Source organism: Dasypus novemcinctus, chromosome 4 (genome assembly GCF_030445035.2).
Source record: "Dasypus novemcinctus isolate mDasNov1 chromosome 4, mDasNov1.1.hap2, whole genome shotgun sequence".
Lineage (NCBI taxonomy): Eukaryota > Metazoa > Chordata > Mammalia > Cingulata > Dasypodidae > Dasypus > Dasypus novemcinctus.
The window spans coordinates 81,225,998-81,245,074 of NC_080676.1; the positions used below are offsets into that span (position 1 = coordinate 81,225,998).

Consider the following 19,077-nt stretch of genomic DNA (forward strand, 5'->3'; position numbering starts at 1 on the left):
CCAGAAAACCCATCTCACCCCAAAATGATGCTTCCATTAGTCTCAAGTGGAAACCATCCTACTATAGATTCATTTGTTTCCTTAAGTCACTGTTTCTCAAATTTGATTCATTCAGATTCCACCGTTCCTCTTCCTGCCCATATCTATGTACCACCTGTAATAATATTTTAGTTTTTAAATCAAATTTAATAAATGTATTGTAGAACAAAGCTTTATATTAAGAAGACACAATCAAGCATCTTCAAAGCCATAGAGGGGAAATTTCTCCATAGCTGTTTTTACTTAGGGAAAGATGTAGAGGATACTAGGGAAGGCCACGGTGAGGAGTTGAGCATGGACGGGCTTGCCAGGTAGCAGAGGTGCAGACTTCAGGCTCTGCACATGAGTGTGCGTGAGAGCATGGGTGTGAGGCTCCTGTGGGCCCCATGGGAACTCCACCTGTCTTAGGTGAGGAGCCTAGGTTGTGAGGGACCCTGCCAGTGCCAGCTCCATTCCCATCCCTTTTGTCTCCTTTTTCCTTACTCTCTTCTCTCCTACCCCAAACTGTAGTCTCCTGACATTACAGTCAACTGAGCCCTCCTGGGACCCCTGAAGTGTGCTGACAAGTGCACCTCTTCCTATGGGCATTGTTACTATCCAAAATTACGGGAATCCCTAGTTTGAAGCATGGGTCTCTAGTAAATATACAAACCCCCATCCTCAGCTCTGTGTAGATCAGGAGATAACAAAGGATTCTTTCTTGGATCCTGTTTCCATTTTAGACACTTTCTCCAGATGTCATTACTGAAAGTTCCTGGGGTGCAAGCCCAGAGACCTGAGAGGGCAGCACTTGCCTGGGATCTCCCTAGTCCAGATAATGGCTCTGATGCACAAAAAAGTGAAGAACCTGGGTAAATGGGGGAGCTGAACCAAATGCAATGTGGACAGAAAAATCCAGATCATGGCCAAGGGATTGGATGGGGTGTCCTTGGTGGCTAAGCGACAGAATGAGGGCGGAGGAAGAGGCGGCGAACAGGATCTGAGGAGTGAAGACACTCTGCCCACTTCACTCTGTGCCCTCCTTACCCCAACACCAAATTGTGATCTCAAATCCACACCTAGATTTCCTCTTGACATTGCCACATAGTTGCAGGAAGGTGAAGGATTGGGCACAGGTTATTACCATCTACTCCCAGGTTTCATTCTGCTTTTTCTAAAGAAAAACTTTCTAATCTTTATAACAATGCTTAGAATATAGTAGGATCTATGTCAAGAAAAAGGCTTTGGAGACAAACACACATGGGTTCAAACCCCAGCTCCATCTCTTCCAAGCTGTGTGACTTAAGAAAGATCACTATCTCTCTGAGCCCATGTTCGACATTTACTAATGGGTTGTTAAAAGGGAAAGAGAGGGCCATGATGTGAACCAATGTATATGAGGTGCAGAGGTGCCCAAAGATGTACTTACCAAATCCAATGGATGTGTCATGATGATGGGAACGAGTGTTGTTGGGGGGGGGGGAGAGGGGGGGTGGGGGGGTGGGGTTGAATGGGACCTCACATATATATTTTTAATGTAATATTATTACAAAGTCAATAAAAAATAAAAAAAATTAATAAAAAAAAAAAAAAAAAACAGTAAAAAAAAAAAAAAGGGAAAGAGAGTTGTAGCTTAAAATGTTCAAGATTTCATTTGGGAAAATGGAACAGTTTTGGTAATGATGGTGGTGATGGAAGCACAGCATTACGATCATAATTAACAGCACTGAATTATTTATTTGAATGTGGTTCAAAGGGGAAACTTTAGTTGTATATATGGTACAAGAATAAATTTCTTTTTAAAAATATATGGAACTGAACAACACAAACAGTGAACCCTAAGTTAAACCATGGGCTATAGTTAATAGTACAATTATAAAAATGTGTTTTCCTCAATTGTAACAAATGTACCACACCAATGCAAGGTGTAACAATTGGGTGGTATATGAGAATCATGCAAGTATTTTATGCACGATAATTCTGTAAACCACAAGTTTTCTAAAAAATAAAAGAGATTTTAAAAAATGGTTTGTTGTGAACTGCCTGACACATGAAAACATTCTCCTCTTCCCTTTTTGTCTCCTTCCACAAATGGAAAAAGTCTCACTTCCTCTTGAAGTCAAGATGGACAGGAAATAGTAGTGTTATTTTTCCCAAGCCTCAAACTCCAAAGATGAATAGTGATGGCAAGGCTGCCCTCCAGCTGGTCTGGATGACCCCTGGATCCTTAACCAGACGCCAGGCAGCCATTCCTCATGGAGTTTATCCAGGCCGACTGGATTATGAAATCATCAAAGACTTCTTTCCTTTTTTCCTCCCCCAGTAGCTGTTAAAAAAATAGTGAGTTTACTTACTCTGATGAGAAAAAGAAAGAAGAATGAGTGGAGGATATGGTGGATAAAGAAGAAGGCTGGAGAAAGATTGATGAGGCCAAAGCTAATTTTGCCAATCTTTAAAAAAAAAAAGTATATCAGGAAGCAGATGTGGCTCAACAGATAGAGCATCCACCTACCATACAGGAGGTTCAAGGGTTCAATACCTAGGGCCTCCTGGCTTGTGTGGTGAGCTGGCCCACACGCAGCGCTGCTGCACGCAAGGAGTACCAGCCCATGCAGGGATGCTCCTGCATAAGGGTGTCCCCCACACAAGGAGAGCCACCCCACGCGAAACTGCAGCCTGCCCAGGAGCCCAGGAGTGGTGCTACACACACGGAGAGCTGACGCAGCAAGATTACACAACAAAAAGAGACAGATCTCCAGTGCTGCCTGATGAGAATAGAGGTGGACACAGAAGAATACACAGCAAATGGACACAGAGAACAGACCAGACAACTGGGGGGTGGATAAATAAACCTTTAAAAGAAAAAATTGTATCACCAAGACTTCTCCAGACAATATCTAACAAACTTACATAACAAAGAAAGCAAATGAGGCATCATCACATTGAAGATTTTAAAAATAGCATTAATTTCTGTAATGTTACATTTGACCTATACTGTTTTTCACTACAAATGCATCAATTCGGTAAGCATAATGAATTCATACTGTGTATTGGATCATTTTATTGAATTACGATAATATTCATATAACACTGATGTTCTCTTCTGATTGCTTTGTTCCCTCGGGCAAATAGGAAGCAAGGTCACTATCTGGGAGGGAGGTCTAGGGGAGAGGTTTTGAGGTTTGAGAAAGAGGAGCCAGAATTCTTTTTCTGAAGTGTGCCTGTGATAAAGAATGAGATTCTACAAAGAAGATAGAACAGGATCACTAAAGGGCTTTTGCTGTTGTCTCCAATTGTTGCTAAAACCCTATATGGGAAAATAACAAATGCTTAGGAACGCCCTCTCCCTCACTCCCCACCCTTACCCCCACTTTACCACCATATTCCAGAGAGACCAGAGGTGGAAGACATATCCCTGCAGGACTGAGGTAACAGAACTGCCCTGTGACCGTACCCTCTTCCCCAGCTCCTGAAGCTACAATCATCAGAGTTGTAGTTTTGTGTTTTTTCCTTCCTCTCCTGAAAGGGGAGGGAAAGGGGTACTACTGAGGCAGAAGGTGCCACACGAAAGGGACAAGGGAATCTTATTTCCTGGTTAGATGTCTGCTGGGCAGCCTGATCTATCCTCGGGGCCTCTTGGCGGGGAGGTGGGTGTTGCCCTGTGCTTCCACTACAGTATGTGACCAGGAAGGATGAGTTTCCCACTGGCCAAGCCCATTCCTCAGAAGGCTTGAGCTCTGCCTACCAGCACTCTGCAGGATAGTGCTGGGGTGGAACAAGGAACCCGAGAAGAGGGAGAAGCATGAAAGAGGCATCCACGGTCCCATCTATCCTCTAAATCCCTCAGGCTGAGGCCTTACTGGTGGTGGGGAGAAAGGAGGTATGACATTAAAGATATTTCTTAAATTTGAGAAAATATATATTAATTTTAGTTATACACACTCCATATCCATCAGATATTAACGTTTTAAAATTGACCAAAGGGAACCAGGATGGACTAAGTTGGATTTTAAATACCAGACAACTATGGGATCGACCCAAGATGATGTTAAAGGACAGGAAAAGAAGCTTCAACGGAGTATTAAGTGCGCAATATCAGAGAAAAATAAAATCAGTTCACGATTGCTTCTCACTGCATTCAAACCATTCACCAAACCAGTTGCATAGAGGCAAAATAGTTCATGCCTCAGATTCCATTTGTTAAAATACTATTCTGTCCCTTTCTATATTGATCAATACTGATAGAATTCTAGTGCTCAGCCTTGAAACTGTAGGCTTTCCTAACTACTGATGAATGAAATTTCAGAAAGACAAGAAGAAAATGTTTCCTCTTCTACAGCAACAGAAAAGCATACACTATTCTGCATTATAAAGTCAGTTCTAATCAAATGGGGAATTTAAATCATTAAAGTCAGTTCTAATCAAGTGGGGAATTAAAAACAATCATTAAATTTTCCATCTTAATTTTCTGCCCAGGAAATCTTAAGTTTTCTATTATTCCAAAACTGTGCTCAAAAGATTTATATGAGGAGTCTTTTAAGGCGCCTGAATTTAAGAGATTATTAATATGTTCTGTGAATTGTAACCTATCACCCTTAAAGCCTGCAATTCTGATTAGCTGTCCTACTTAAGAATTTCTTGTCCTAACTGTCATATTTCAAATGACAAATGCATGTGAGAGCTCTTTAAGTTAAACAGCTTTGAAATTTCTCACTTGCTTTATGCATAAAAGAATTATATAACACATGTCTTTTTTGGAGTCCTTCTTCAAATACAGAGTTGAGTGTTTGACTCTGATAGACTGGCACACAGGTACTGTTAAAGCACTAAGCTCTGGAGCTTTGAATCATGGCCGGGTCACTTAGCAATTATGTACGAAGAGGCCACATGAATGATGAAAGCACGCTATGTCAACACAACCTGAATGAATTACAGAGTAAATATTCATTGGATGTCTCCCATGGGCCAGGCAGTGAGGCCACAAGGAGGAATAAAACATAATCCTTCACAAGGAGCCTGAGAGTGACCCCAAGACACAAAATCACCACCTAACAGGATCAGTGTGGTGAGGGCTAGGGATAGAAGGCTGTGGGAGGGGTGAGGAGAGAGTCTCCACAGTCAGGTGCCTGTACAACAAGGGCAGGTGCCTGCACAATTGGGGCAGGTTTCATGCAGGAGGTTCTATTTGAACTGGGCCTTGAAGGATGACTAAGAATATACCAGACAGAAAAGTCTGAGAGTGCATCTGAAGAAATCAAGAAAGATGATGTATTCATTGGAAAATTATTATAAGTTCAGCAAGATCAATTTATTATTTGTACAGGTAAATCTGGAGGATAATGAGAGAGGCAAAACTGGAGTTAGAGAAACCAGAGAGCATGCTAATTAACAACATTCATTTACTATAAACTGATTAAGTGTCTCCTGTATGTCCAAGCACTAAGCTAGGTTCTGCCTAGTGGGGAATACAGACAGACAAATAGGCAACAATAAAACTAGTAACGTGTAAAGTGCCATGACTGGAAAAGTATAGAGAGTAGTTAGGAACAGCATCTTCCTAAACTCTAATAGCTTTGACAGCAGAAACTAAGTTAATACTCCTTGGAAGACGGTAAAAGTGATAGATTTAAAAGATATGTAGGCCGTAAAAGAGTCTAGCAGATGCTCTTGGGGCCCCACCCAAACCATTCACTGTTCCCATGAACCTTAGAGCTTGTAACTGCAAGCACCTCTGACTCTCATGTGTGGTTTGTACAACTGGCAGACAAAAAAGTACCAGGGGGTTAGCATACCTGGGGGCATCTTATGACCCTATGGAAGACGGGAGTTGGTGGATAAATATGCAAGATTTACTTGCCCTCAGGTGGGTCAACTCTGACACTGCCTTATGCAAAGGACCCAGATGGACTGAGTCCTAACTGCCCTAGGGGACAACGCATTCTGCCCTGGCTCCCTGCCATTCCCTGTCTCACTTCCCTATTCCACTAGCAGTTCCTGGGATCACCTCCCAAATAAACCTCAAATCTTTGTCTCAGACTCCAATTTGAATTTTGGGGGGAAATCAAACAGGAAAAAATAAAACTTAGTAAAAGATAAGATGATGAAAAACAAGTCTCAAACATAATTTGAATTTTGGGGGGAAATCAAACAGGGAAAAATAAAACTTAGTAAAAGATAAGATGATGAAAAACAAGTCTCAAACTTCTAGCTTGGAAGACACAGAACCCATAAACTGAGATAAAGACTCTTCTGTATAGGAAAAGGGAAAGATCTGGGGAAAACAGGATGAGCTAGGAAATACTAAGTTTAAGGTTCCCAAGATACTTGTTATAAAACCCTGATTATAAGATTAAGACTCTTGACTTTTGAAAAAGTGAAAAGAAACAGAGCAGAAAAGGGATTACAGGTTCTGCCTGAAAGAAGGAACTACCAGAGATGATCATATATCTCTAAAGGGCAATTATAGTATCTTCCTTTGATCCAAGAGAATATAGAGCCCTGGCTGTCTCTTCCAGCCGTTTTCTGTATTCTAGTTTCTCATAGTTGGAGGGACTCACTCCTTCAAAACCATACATAACTCCCCACCAGCAGCCAGCAATGGCCGCCGTGGAATCGCTATCTCCACCATGGAAAAAGGCTCGGTGGGCAAGCTCCTTCCAGGAGTCCCCTGCGGCAAGGACAGCATCATAAGCAATCATGGGGGCATCATGCCCACTGCTGCCGCCCCAGCCAGAGTAGCTCACGGAGGTGTAGAACTCATCTCTCTCCTTCACATTAAAAGGTTCAGGGAAGGTAGGGTCTGATATGCCATCCAAAATCCCTCGAAGTTTTAGATACTTTTCCCATTGGTTTTGGAAGTAGGACCTGTAGAAGGGGAAAAAAATCTAAAATTAATTGAAAAAATGAAGTCGAAATACAAAGGAAAGGCACCCTGGAGGTGAACAGGGAAAATTCCAAGACGACATATAGTAGTATCACAAACTATATCTAAAATCAAAATTAGCTCTATCACAACAACATTGGGGGGAAAAAACCCACAAAAACAACATTGGGGGAAACAGATGTGGCTCGAGCATGTGGGCGCCCGCCTACACACAGGAGGTCCTGGGTTCAGTTCCCGGTGCTTCCTAAAGAAGACAAGCAAGACAGCAAGCCGACATGACAGGCTGGTGCAGCAAACTGATGCAACAAGATGACACAGCAAAGAGACAGCAGTAGGAAGACATAATGAAAGACACAACAAGCACAGAGCAGAGGTGGCTCAAGCAATTAGGTACCTCCCTCCCACATAGAAGTTTCTGGGTTTGGGTCCTGGTGCCTTCTAAAAAGAAGACGAGCACAAAACCAACAGAGAGAGCAGACAGCAAGCGCAAACAACAAGGGGGGAGGGGAGAGAAAATCTTTTAAAAATATATTGGTTCAATAAATTTTTGCTAAGGATCTACATTAAAAAACCACAGATACATGTTGCTAAATAAAGAATAATTAAAGGGTGTGAAATAAAGGTTTATTTTTCCTGGGTTAAGGATAATGTTAGGTTTTACCTTTCAAAGGGGAACTTGAAAGTATCACAACTGTGGGCAACTTCACCAGAAAGCCTCTGGACCTTTTTATTCTAAGAAAGGGAATGTGAAATGAATTTACAAAAAGGGGAAGGTATAGTCTTCCCACTTATTAATTAGCTGAGGGTAAAAAACCTATCTCTTGGGCATTCTAACTGAGGAACTTCAAAATATTATTAGTGTGTCAAGACAACTTGAAAAAACAAATCCTGGGAAACTAGAAGATAAGCAGGAAAGCTCATCTTAGAATAAGATAGCCACAGGAACTGCAGAAAGCTGGAACCCAGGATAGGATCCTACATAAGAAGGGACTCTACTCATTGACAGCCATTTGGCTACTTCATGAAAAACGTTACTGAGAGTGAACTTGACATTCTTAGCAGGTAGGCAGGGAAGGGCTGGAAGAAGCAGAAGGCAAAACTGCATGGTGGGAACCATGATGGTTCCTAGATCTATGAATTCAAGACATCCACACGCCATGTGCCCATATAGATTCAACCATACCCTCCCATGCACCTACAAACTCACCAGTGGTGAAGATTCTCCTCCACAAAGTAGCCCGACTGGACAATGTACTTTTTAGCTTCTGGCAGCACCTCCATCAGTCCTTTCCCCCATTGCCTGGGTGGTTTGCCATTCACAGCATAGGCTGTAAAAAGGGCAGACGCAAGGGCCCCCAGGTAGCCCGTGGGGTGGTGGTGGGTCATTCGGCCACTCTCAATGCTCACTTTGATCAGCGTGTCCAGCTGGTTATGGTGAGGGAACCTGAGACCGATGCACATGGCCCGCATGGCAGCCCCACAGCCACCCTCATGGCTGTTAAAGGGAATCCTCCAGCCATTAGCCTTGTCTGGCTTCAGCTGCATAGCGTTCTGAAATGAGGCACCACCTGGGGAGGAATTGGGTACAGCATGGGAGTAAATGTAACCAAAGCAAGGGACCCATAGAAGAAAAGAACCAAGATCTGCTTTCAAGTTTCTTCACTGGAAAAGTAAAAAAATATATCATAAATGCCCCCAAACTCCTAACCCCACCCAAACACTATATCTTACTTTATATATAATCCTTAACATGATAAGAGTAATAATGGAAGTAGATTCATACAAAATGCCTTGGAACCTTTACCAGTTATTATTTAATAACTACCACAACTAAAATAGTAGATACATAATGTATTATTCTTTTTTAAAAATAAATATGCTAAGGCTCAAGGAAACTTGTTCAAAATCACAAAACTAGCCAGTTAGCGGCCCAGCCAAAACCATCAGACTCTAAAACCCAAGCACTCAAATAAATATCCACCAAGAATCTGAAAACTGGAGTTTCTGGATACCAGAAAAAAGGTCACAAATTCCAGAGCAGTAGACTTTGGATGAGAAGGAATGGACTCAGATGAACAAGGTACCATTGGATATGCCAGTAAATCTTTTTTTTTTTTTTCTAACCAACTACTTTTTTTATTTAACACTTTAAGTTAATAGATCACAAAGAATGTTACATTAAAAAACGTAAGAGGTTCCTATATAACCCACTCCCCACCCCCCACCCCCATCATTTTTGTAAATTGTATATATATATATACATCTCAAAAAATGTTACATTAAAAAACATAAGAGGTTCCCACATACCCCCCACCTCCCCACCCTACTCCTCCCACACCAACAACCTCCCCCATCATTGTGGCACACTCATCGCACTCAGTGAACATATTTTGGGGCACTGCTGTACCACATGGATAAATTTACCCTGTAGTTCACACTCTCCCCCAGTACATTCAGTGGGTTATGGCAGGATATATAAAGTCCAGCATCTGACCCTGCAATATCATTTAGGACAACTCAAAGTCCCAAAAATGCCCCCACACCACATCTCTTCTTCCCTCTCCCTGCCCTCAGCAACTACTATGGCCACTTTCTCCACTTTAATGCTACAATTCCTTCTATTACTAGTCACAGTATTTTTATAGTAGAATATCAGTAAGTCCACTCTAATCCATTTTTTATTCTTCCATTCTGTGGACCCTGGGATGGTGATATCCACTCCATCTCTAGATCAAAAGGGGGCTTAGATTCCTCATGGATGCTGGATGCATTTCTTCTGCTTGCAGTGGTAGGCACTCTTGATTCCCTGGTGTGGTGGTTGACCATCATCACCTCCCTGTTAGCTGACCTGGGTAAATTCAACAAACCAGAGAGTAGGAGTTACAACTCCGCTGAGGCTCAGGACCCAGATGGAACATGGAGAGTCCAGAGATTCAAGTCCCCTGAGTATACACCATCCCTAGCGCCAACCACAGGTTCAGCAAAAGTGACAGAAGAGGCATGTGTAGAAAGGTCACATCTGAGTCTAGCTCTATCACACTCAGGAGCACAAATTCCAAAGTAGGGCCCTCAGACATAGCACAGAACTCCAACTCCATCTGCCATGACCATATACCCTATGGGTCTCCATAGCCTTCAGGAGACCCAGTACCTACGGTTGTATCTATTTTGGCTTTTTCTGGGGCTCTGCTGAGGTGTGCATAAGCGTCACCCCTATGAACCTCCTGACTCTTTTTTGAAGCCTCTTTGCCATATAAACTCATTTGTCTTTGCCATTTCCTCCTTTTATTCAAGGTCAAAAAGCAATTTTTAACACAATCCTACATGTAGGCTGAGATAGTCTGCTGGTCTGAGTTGACCCTTTTATTCAAGGTCTCTTTCTAGTTACATCATCAGTGATTGGTAGTGATCCCTTGGCACCAGGGAGGCTCATCCCTGGGAGTCATGTCCCATGCTGGGGGGGAAGGTAATACATTTAGATGCTGAGTTTGGCTTAGAGAGGACCCACATTTGAGCAACAAGGAGGCTCTGAGGAAGTAACTCTTAGGCACCCTGCAGCTCCAGTTCTATCCCTTTATCTTGGTTTTCCCTACATGACGGTGGTATATGTAGGCATGCCCCATCTACCTGTCTTACTGGGGAGATGTGAATACAAGAGTGAGCAGCGGCAGTGAAAACATTATGCACTGTGGTATCACTGTTTCCTTATTGGTCAGTTTATTCACAACAATGTTCATGGCATAGGTAGATAAAGAAAACTTGCCACTTGCCAAACTGATGAGATATCAGATGCTGAAAAAGGATGCACAAAGACTGGCTTCTGGGTGCCTAGAAGAGGACCCCTGTGGGTGGTGCTGGGGATTTCATCAGGAGAAGAAGGGGTCAAGTGGTCTCAGGAAAAGGTGACCGAAACCACTTTGTGACGCAGATGGTCATAACAAGTTCCCAAAATGGGCAAGAACTTCCTGTGAGCAGACCTGGGACCAGATGAGGAATCTCTATAAGACCCTTTCCATTCTCCTTAAAGAATTTTTTTTTCTTTATATTTTCTCATTACAGAAAATTTAGAAAATACAAATAAGCAAAAAGAAAAGAGTAAGAAACTATAAATACACACATCATCCAGATAAAATTAACATATTTGTGTATATTCTTTCAGACTGCCCCCAACACAGATATACAAATATGCTTTTATTAATAACAACAGTGGGCTCACAATACACACACAAGTTTTGTCACCTACTTTTTTTCTCTTAATATATTATACTTTTTCATGTCAGTAAATACTCATCTGCATAATTTTAAATACCTGCAAATGTGTCACCATAATTTATTTGGGGACATTTCAGTTATTTCTATTTTGATCACAAACACAAAGAACACTGCCTTTCTGGATCCACAAATCTCCCTCAACATTCTAAATGATTTCCTTAGACCTATTTTATTCTTCACCCTCCAGGACCTCCGCCAACCTCACCTGGTGCTCGGCCATCCATGTCTTCCATACAGTCTTGATAATGCTTAGCAAGGAGAGAATACAGTTGAGACAAGTTCTTGACTTCTCCAGCTTCCAGGAGGGCTTCAGCCGTGGCCAGGTGCATCACTGTATCATCGCTTACTCTCCACTTCGCCACATCTATGGCGTCTAAGCCACCAAACTGGGCCAACTGCTGGTGAATCTTCCCACCATCCCGGAGGAACTCCCACTTTTGATTGAAGTACCCCAGGGCATCTCCAGCTGCACTCAGCACCATGGCAGCCACATACCTCTCGATCAGTGCCCCATTCATGGTGAGCTCTGGAGAGGCTGTCTGGGGAGAAACTAAGACACACAAAGGAAAATGAAGAGGAGAAAGAATGAGAACGTATAATAGCCCTATCTACACTTTCTTGTGCACTTAGTATTTGTAGGCACTGTACCAAATGCTTTACATACATCCTCTCATTTAATCCTTACAACTGTTCTTTGAGGAATTCACATATGTACAAACAAAGGATCACACAAATAATGCAGATTTAGAAATGTTATGTGACTTGTATCAGAGCCACAGAAATAAGTGGCAGGGCTAGGATTCAAAGTTAGATCCATCTGACTCCAAAGTTGGTACTTTCAGCTTAGACTCCTTTTTGCCTCTCTGTGAGTGGCAAGCCCATTAAATTCTGCAAGTCAAATCAAGCTAGTCAATATCCCTTTTCATTTGGGATTTGGTCTTGGGAGTGCATCCCTCCTTTACTTAAACAATAGTACCTTCTATTGGTATCACAACACAGTTCACACAGCACCTGCACCTTCAGCCTCTCCTGCAGGGAAGGACTGTAACATGCATTTGACAGATGAGAAAACTGAGGCTCAGCTGAGCTAAGTTCACTCCACCTCAGGGCAGAGAGGCACTAGGACTCAAATCTTCTGACTCTAGGCCAGGGTGCTTGAGGCACCACTGTGCCTCCGCCCAGACCTAGGGCAATTTCTCTGCCCCAGCTTCAATATCTGTAAACAGGTGATGAAAATAGTAACTTCCTCCTCGGCTTGTTGCGAGGAGTAAATAAGTTAACTTTTTAAGAGCACTTAGAACAGTACTTGACATACAGTAAAAGTACTATGTACACACAGTAGCTATTTTTATTTTTTATTTAGTATGAATACAAAAACAGGGAAAAGAGGGTTTTCTGTTTATTGATCTAGAATACTTTCTCCTTCAACCTTCCCTTCAAGAACATATTTACATTTTCCCTCTCATCTAAACAATTAACTTCGAGAGTACTGGAATCTCAGCTAATATACCCTCCATGAATTTAATCCCTGGTAAAGTGTTGGTTCCCCTATGGGTGCATTTCCAAAAGACCCCTCCTTCGGCCAATTCCCCATTGGTGCCCTATTGCCCTATCAGTGCCCTCCACCATCTATCCATCCAGCCCCAACTGCACAGGCCAGGGAAATATTTTTAGGTGCCTGGCACTAGTTCATTCTCAATCTCAGCTCACCCTCTCAAGACGACCTTTCTCCCCTCCACTTACCTAAACCCTACTTACTCAGGATTTAGTTCAAGTTCTACAGCTTTCAGTCCTGCTCCAGCTGCACTGCTGTGGGTCAGGGAATGTGTGCTCCCTAAGCACCTGGAGAGGAGTCAACACTGAAGATGGACTGGGGATACCAATACTGAAGTACTGGTCATGCTGAATTTCTTGGTTCACAATGGGTACTTACAAAATAATATATATATTTATTTTTTTATTACATTATATATTATATAATTATTATATTATATATATATTTTTTTATTATTATTATTTACTTACAAATGATGCCTGAGAACTGGAGTTCTGGGCTACTAGACCTGACTTTGCTGAGAATAAACTGTGTGATTGTGGACAAACCACTGCATTCTGGACCTTAGTTCTCTGGTCTGTAGGGGAGAACCTGGGGCTGGGTATGCAGGTGCTCCTGGAGGTCTCTTCCTGTGCTGAGATATCAGAGCCCAAACTAGTTGGCTTCTGGAGACTAACTTTTAACCCTCTGTACTCTCCCTCCCTTTACCATCTCACTTTCTTTCCGTAATTCCTCTCTGGCGCCACCTGAATGTGGTTTTGCAGTTGAGGTGAGGTGGGGTGAGGTGAGGTGAGGTGAGGTGGGGTGGGGTGGGGTGGGGTGGGGTGGGGATGGTGATGGGATGGCCAGCGTCCTTTCCACTAAAACTTCACACATACTGCTCTAGCCGCCTCCGTCATGGAACTTTATCATTCTTTACACTCCTCTCAAGTTTTACAGCTTACATTCTTGCACCCCAATTGCAAATTCAAAACTAAGGTTTGCGCAGCTGCTTCCAGGCAGTTCTGCGTTTTGAATGGTGTACACACACACACACACACACACACACACACACCACCCCCACCCCCACCCCCACCCCCACCCCCCCCACCCCCCACCCCCCCCCCCCCCCCCCCCGGGCAGCCGCTTCCAGGCAGTTCTGCGTTTTGAGTGGTGTGTACACACACACACACACACACACACACACACCACCCCCCCCACCCCCCGGGCAGCTGCTTCCAGGCAGTTCTTCTGCGTTTTGAGTGGTGTACACACACACACACACACACACACACGCACACACCCCTCTGGGCAGCTGCTTCCAGGCAGTTCTTCTGCGTTTTGAGTGGTGTACACACACGCACACACACACGCACACACGGGCAGCTGCTTCCAGGCAGTTCTGCGTTTTGAGTGGTGTACACACACACACACACCCGGGCAGCTGCTTACACACACACACACCCGGGCAGCTGCTTCCAGGCAGTTCTTCTGCGTTTTGAGTGGTGTACACACACACACACACACCTCTATTTGCAAAGAGGTGCCACCCGCCGCCGCACCGGGAAATACTAGCGGACTTGCTACTTTCAGGACGTGCCGGGGACGGTGTTTTTTGTTTGTTGTTGTTCTTTAACTAAAACAGCTTTGGAAAAATACCGATTGCCTGGCCATGGGAGCCACTCGCGCCTCACCGGCAGCGAGCGCTGCTCCCGCCCGCGCTCCCGGGCTCAGAAAGAAGCTGAGCGCCGCGGGGAGAGGAGCGCGCCGGACGCCGGACGGAACTGGGCGGGAAACCGGGGCTGTACCTTGTCGCCGCCGGGAGAGGAGCGCCTTCCGGGAACCGGGCCGCCGTCGGGGGCTGTACCTGGTCGCTGGGGGGAGAGGCGCGCGGGCTGGGGGGCCCGGGCGCGGGGAGCGCAGGCCGCAGGGCGTGGCCTGCCCGGAAGGGTGGCGGAAGCCGGCGGAAGATGAACGCGCGGAGCTAGGGCGGGGCCGCGTCGCCGTCTGTTCGGGGACAGCGGCGGAAGTCTCCGGGTGCGTGGCACCTTCTACTTGTCCAACCTCGGTCCCTGCGCGCCGCGGGGCCTCGAAAGCTGGCAGCTTCCCCGCGCCGCCGAGCCCTTTCGCTCCCAAGTGGGGGTGACGGATTTCCGTCCCCCGCCGCCTCGGCGCCGGAGGTCGCTGGGAACCGCCTATAGCAGAGACTGTTGCGGACCCAGGGCACCCAGTTGCCCTTCTGGCTGACAGTGACTCACATCTGACCTCGGGCTGACGTCTTGGCCTATACCTCAGGTCCAGATTTCCTGGGCTAGAGTGAATCAGGGTGTGCCCAAATACTTGGGAAAGGGTACAGGGTGTGCGGCCTTTGTCAGAGATAATAATAGTAACTTCCTCTTAAGGTGGATGTGAGGATTAAATTAATTAATTTTAACCCATTATTTATTTGACAGCACTATAGAATTTTTTTTCATCCTGAGCATAAATAAAAGTAAAAACAGCGTTTTGTTTTGTTTTTTTTGGTCTAAAACATTTAATGTCACTTTTAAGAACACTGGAATCACCATATGTAAGTATTCTAGATATTTCTCCAAGATTTTAATTTACTATACCCACGTCTCTTATTATAATGACAGACTTTGGCTCTAAAGCTTTTTAAAAACCAACTTTTTTGAGGTATAATTTACAAGTCTAAAAATGCACCCTTCTGTGTGCTATTCATTGAGTTTCAATAAATATGCATATGTGGGTAACCATCACAATTAAGATGTAGAATACTTGTTACTCTAAAAAGTGCCCTTGTACTTTTTTCCAGTCAATCTCTACCACCACTGCCACTCCTGTCCTGGCCTATGTGACTTCTGAGTGTTTCAAAAACTCAAAGATTTTCAAACTCTGAGTTTATAGTCAAAAGAACATTCTGTAGTGAAGGATATTTTTTAAAATGACCCGTTGCTACTTCAGCTTAAGCTGTCTTTTGAGGAGGTTGTTCACATCATATAGTGTTCTTTCTGTTTAAGTTTTTTGTTTGTTGGCTTAAATATAAAGAATAAATCAGGTTGTTCTTAGTAATAGTTCGCTTCTACTTTATGGGGCCTATGAACACTGTTGTTGTTAGCATAGATACCTGACTCATTTCAAACCCCCATAACAGCATTTACTAGCTTGGGCAAGTCATTTCATCTTGCCAAGCTTCACTTTCTGCTTTTGAAAAGCAGGAAAAATTATTATACCTCTTCATAGAGTTGTTTTGAAGATTACATGAGATAATTCATGTAAAAATTTTAGCACCCTCTTATCAACAGGGTAAACATGCTAAAGAAACCTATTACCAGACATCTTTCTATATCCTCAGTTCTCATCTCCATTACATATATGAACCAACTTCTCACTATCATTAACATCCCGTGACATCTTTTCTCCTTCGTTAAAAATTGTTTTTAGGACATAATGGCTATGCAAACCAAAATAACAATTTATCAGTTAGCATGTTCCTAGGTCCAAATAACTGCAAGTGGCCATTACCACCACCACATCCCAACACACACACACACACACATACACGCATACACACACTCTCTCCTCAAGTAATAAGGACAAATCATTTTAGGTAACAAAAAGATTAGAGGTAAAAAGACCACAGAGTTAATTTAGCGACTCAACAGGATCATCAAGGACCGAGTTACTCTGGGTCTACATCTTTCTGCCACACCATTCTCAATGTGTCAGTTTTATCCCAAGACTGACTTCTCTAATTGGTATCAATTACAGTTATGGTTGTAGACAATGTCCAGTGGATTTGAAGATTGAATCATGTACCTCAGAAATGACATGTTCAAGTCTTAATCCGTGTTTCTGTGGGTGGGTGTGAACCCATTTGCAAATAGGACTTTTGATGATATCATTAGTTAAAGTGTGAACTTATTTTTGGGTAGGATCTTCAAAGATCCTATTTAGACGAGTCCAGATTGAAATCAGGGTGGGCCTTAAACCAACTTCTGAAGTCCTTCTAAAGAGAGGAAATCTAGACAGAAACATACATGGCTAAGCAGAAGTAGAGGCCAGAAGGAAAAGCCATCTGACAGAGGCAGAGAAGCAAGACCAGAAACCCCAAGGATTTTGGCATGCCAGCAGTCCAATACTACAGATTTCAAGAGAAGCATGACCTAGTGAGACCTTGATTTTGGACTTCCAACCTCCAAAACCATGAGATAATAAATTCCCATTTTTACACTAACCCACTGTACAGTATTTGTTATAGCAGCCTTGAAAACTAAAACAAGAATGAGAACCCTTATCCAAAAGCTTCTTGGAAGATACAGTTACGCACCTACCCTAAACCAACCCCTGGCAGGGGAAGTGGGTTATAATGAATCCCTTTAACCAAGAATAGAATAGCTTCCATAGAAAGTGAATGCCTGTTTCAAAATTGGGGTTTATTAGCAAAGAAGAGAAGAGTGAATGTTGTTCTACCGAAAAGAACAAATATTTATTTGGCACTTTAATTAGTGGTAGACAATTGTGTAGATGCTGGGAATACAAAAATGATGTTCTTTGCCCCCAATTTTACTGTGGAAGACACATTACAAGCATCTTCATTACTCACTAATAAGGTATCATTTGCTATGCTGAGGCTCTGATTGAGACAAATTTGTAGGACTCAAACCTGATCTTTGAGATGCCTCAGGTACCACATCTGTAAGTTAGGAATGATAAATTTTTTACAAAGTTGTTATGATGTACAGAGATGATCTTTATTTATTCGGCAGACATTAAACACCTACTGTGTATCAGATATTTGCTAGGCCCTGACGTAGCCCCTGCTCTCATGGAATAGACCAAGCTGAATGGCCTCATTTACCATATTTTTTAAGTGTTTACATGTCTTTTTTTAGATAAAAATAATTCATAATTCCAGTAGAAATGTTGGGAAAGGCTTGAGTATGTGTCTGGTTCAACTGGAAGAAAACAGAAGCACAGATAAGCCAAAAACTTGAGATGGAACAAATCTTTGCCACTTCATGGGCCTGGATGTGAAATATCACCCTACCCAGTTAAATAAATGATAATGATAGCTAACAGGAAATGTTATTTAACTAACTAGGCAGGGCCCCTAAATAATGACAACTAACAGGAAATGTTATTTAACTAGACAGTGTCTGTAACAGATACAAACTGGTGAAAAAGTTCGAAGGAAAACATACCACAGGATAAAACCTCAATGAAAAAATGAAGTAAGTCTCTTTAGAAGATGACAATGGAAAGAACACTAATACAGGAGAATCAGAAAACCAAAAGCAGCTGCTCACATACCCTGTACCATCAGTTCAATTCAGACTTACTGAGCATCTCAATGTGCCCAGCACTTTGCTAGGTGCTCCTTGCAGTGAGGTGAGTCAAATAATCACACCAACAGAGGAGACTTTGTAGAGCTAATGGCATCAAGCTGAGAGGAGGGTGACAAAGGAAAATGTACAAGGTATAGGGGTCAGTAAACATGAGGGAGAAACATTATTCCAGGTATGGTGTTCGGAGAAGGAATCACTGAGAAAATTACATCTGAGCTGATTTTTGAAGATTAATTGAGAAGGCAAACTAAAATTGCCATAAGCCAAAAAATAACCCAAACAGCTACCAGGCACAAGAAGCAATTTAAAAAAACAGTAAAAGCAAAGACACATGTTTAGATTAGGTTAGCATTTCCTCCCTGAATGCTATACTGTTGTTCAACTCCACCTCAGGGTTGAGGAATGAGTTACCATTAATCAAACATGCTGAGTTACAACAGTCACAATCTTATGCTTTCTCCTTTGCTTTCTTACTAGGTCATCCCAAACAAACCATCTCTAAGATTGAGTACCAGATTTGTGCAATGGAAATCAAGTATCCTCCTGGAGGATTTTAAAAAGAACGAGAAAATCAGCTCATCAAGGAGAACAGGCTCTCTGGCACCCTTCCTGAAGTAAATTTTTAAAAATAAAATACATATACACATAAGGGCGAAGATTAAATTATGAAATGTTAGTGTCAAAAGGGATAATTACACAAACTCATTACTTTATAGTGAGGGAACTGAGGCCCACTCAAGTGAAGAGTTACTCGGGCCACATAAAGAGAAGCAGGCCTGGAATCCACAGTCTCTGAACTTCTGGTTCGGGACATTCTCTTCACTGTCATTCAGAAAAACAAACTGAAATAAGATGATAGACTGAACATTGATTTTATTAAAGAACCTCCTGAATCTGATTTCCTAAATGTTCCATGGCCTCCCAAAAGAAGCTTGAGCCTCCACTGGATGACAGGGTAAACATTATATTAAGAAAAAAATCTAAGATATACATTATAATTCTTAAAAAAGGCGATATTCAAA

At 42.8% G+C, this 19,077-nt stretch overlaps 1 protein-coding gene across 1 annotated transcript; it reads right to left on the reverse strand.

Annotated features, from left to right (window-relative positions):
• Positions 1-1,735: 1,735 nt before the first annotated feature.
• Positions 1,736-15,019, reverse strand: ADPRH (ADP-ribosylarginine hydrolase). Its single transcript, XM_058295773.2, has 4 exons — positions 14,516-15,019; positions 11,379-11,723; positions 8,109-8,469; positions 1,736-6,882 (listed from the first exon to the last, which is right to left on the reverse strand). Exons 2-4 carry the CDS (start codon positions 11,689-11,691, stop codon positions 6,468-6,470), a joined length of 1,089 nt encoding a protein of 362 aa, XP_058151756.1. The 5' UTR covers positions 11,692-11,723; positions 14,516-15,019; the 3' UTR covers positions 1,736-6,467.
• Positions 15,020-19,077: the final 4,058 nt, after the last annotated feature.

Coding starts and splice junctions, on each gene's coding strand:
- ADPRH (XM_058295773.2), bottom strand. CDS start 11,691: ATGAATGGGGCACTGATCGAGAGGTATGTGGCTGCCATGGTGCTGAGT. Junction 8,470..11,378: donor CATGGATGGCCGAGCACCAG/GTGAGGTTGGCG, acceptor ATTCCTCCCCAG/GTGGTGCCTCATTTCAGAAC. Junction 6,883..8,108: donor GAGGAGAATCTTCACCACTG/GTGAGTTTGTAG, acceptor CCCCTTCTACAG/GTCCTACTTCCAAAACCAAT.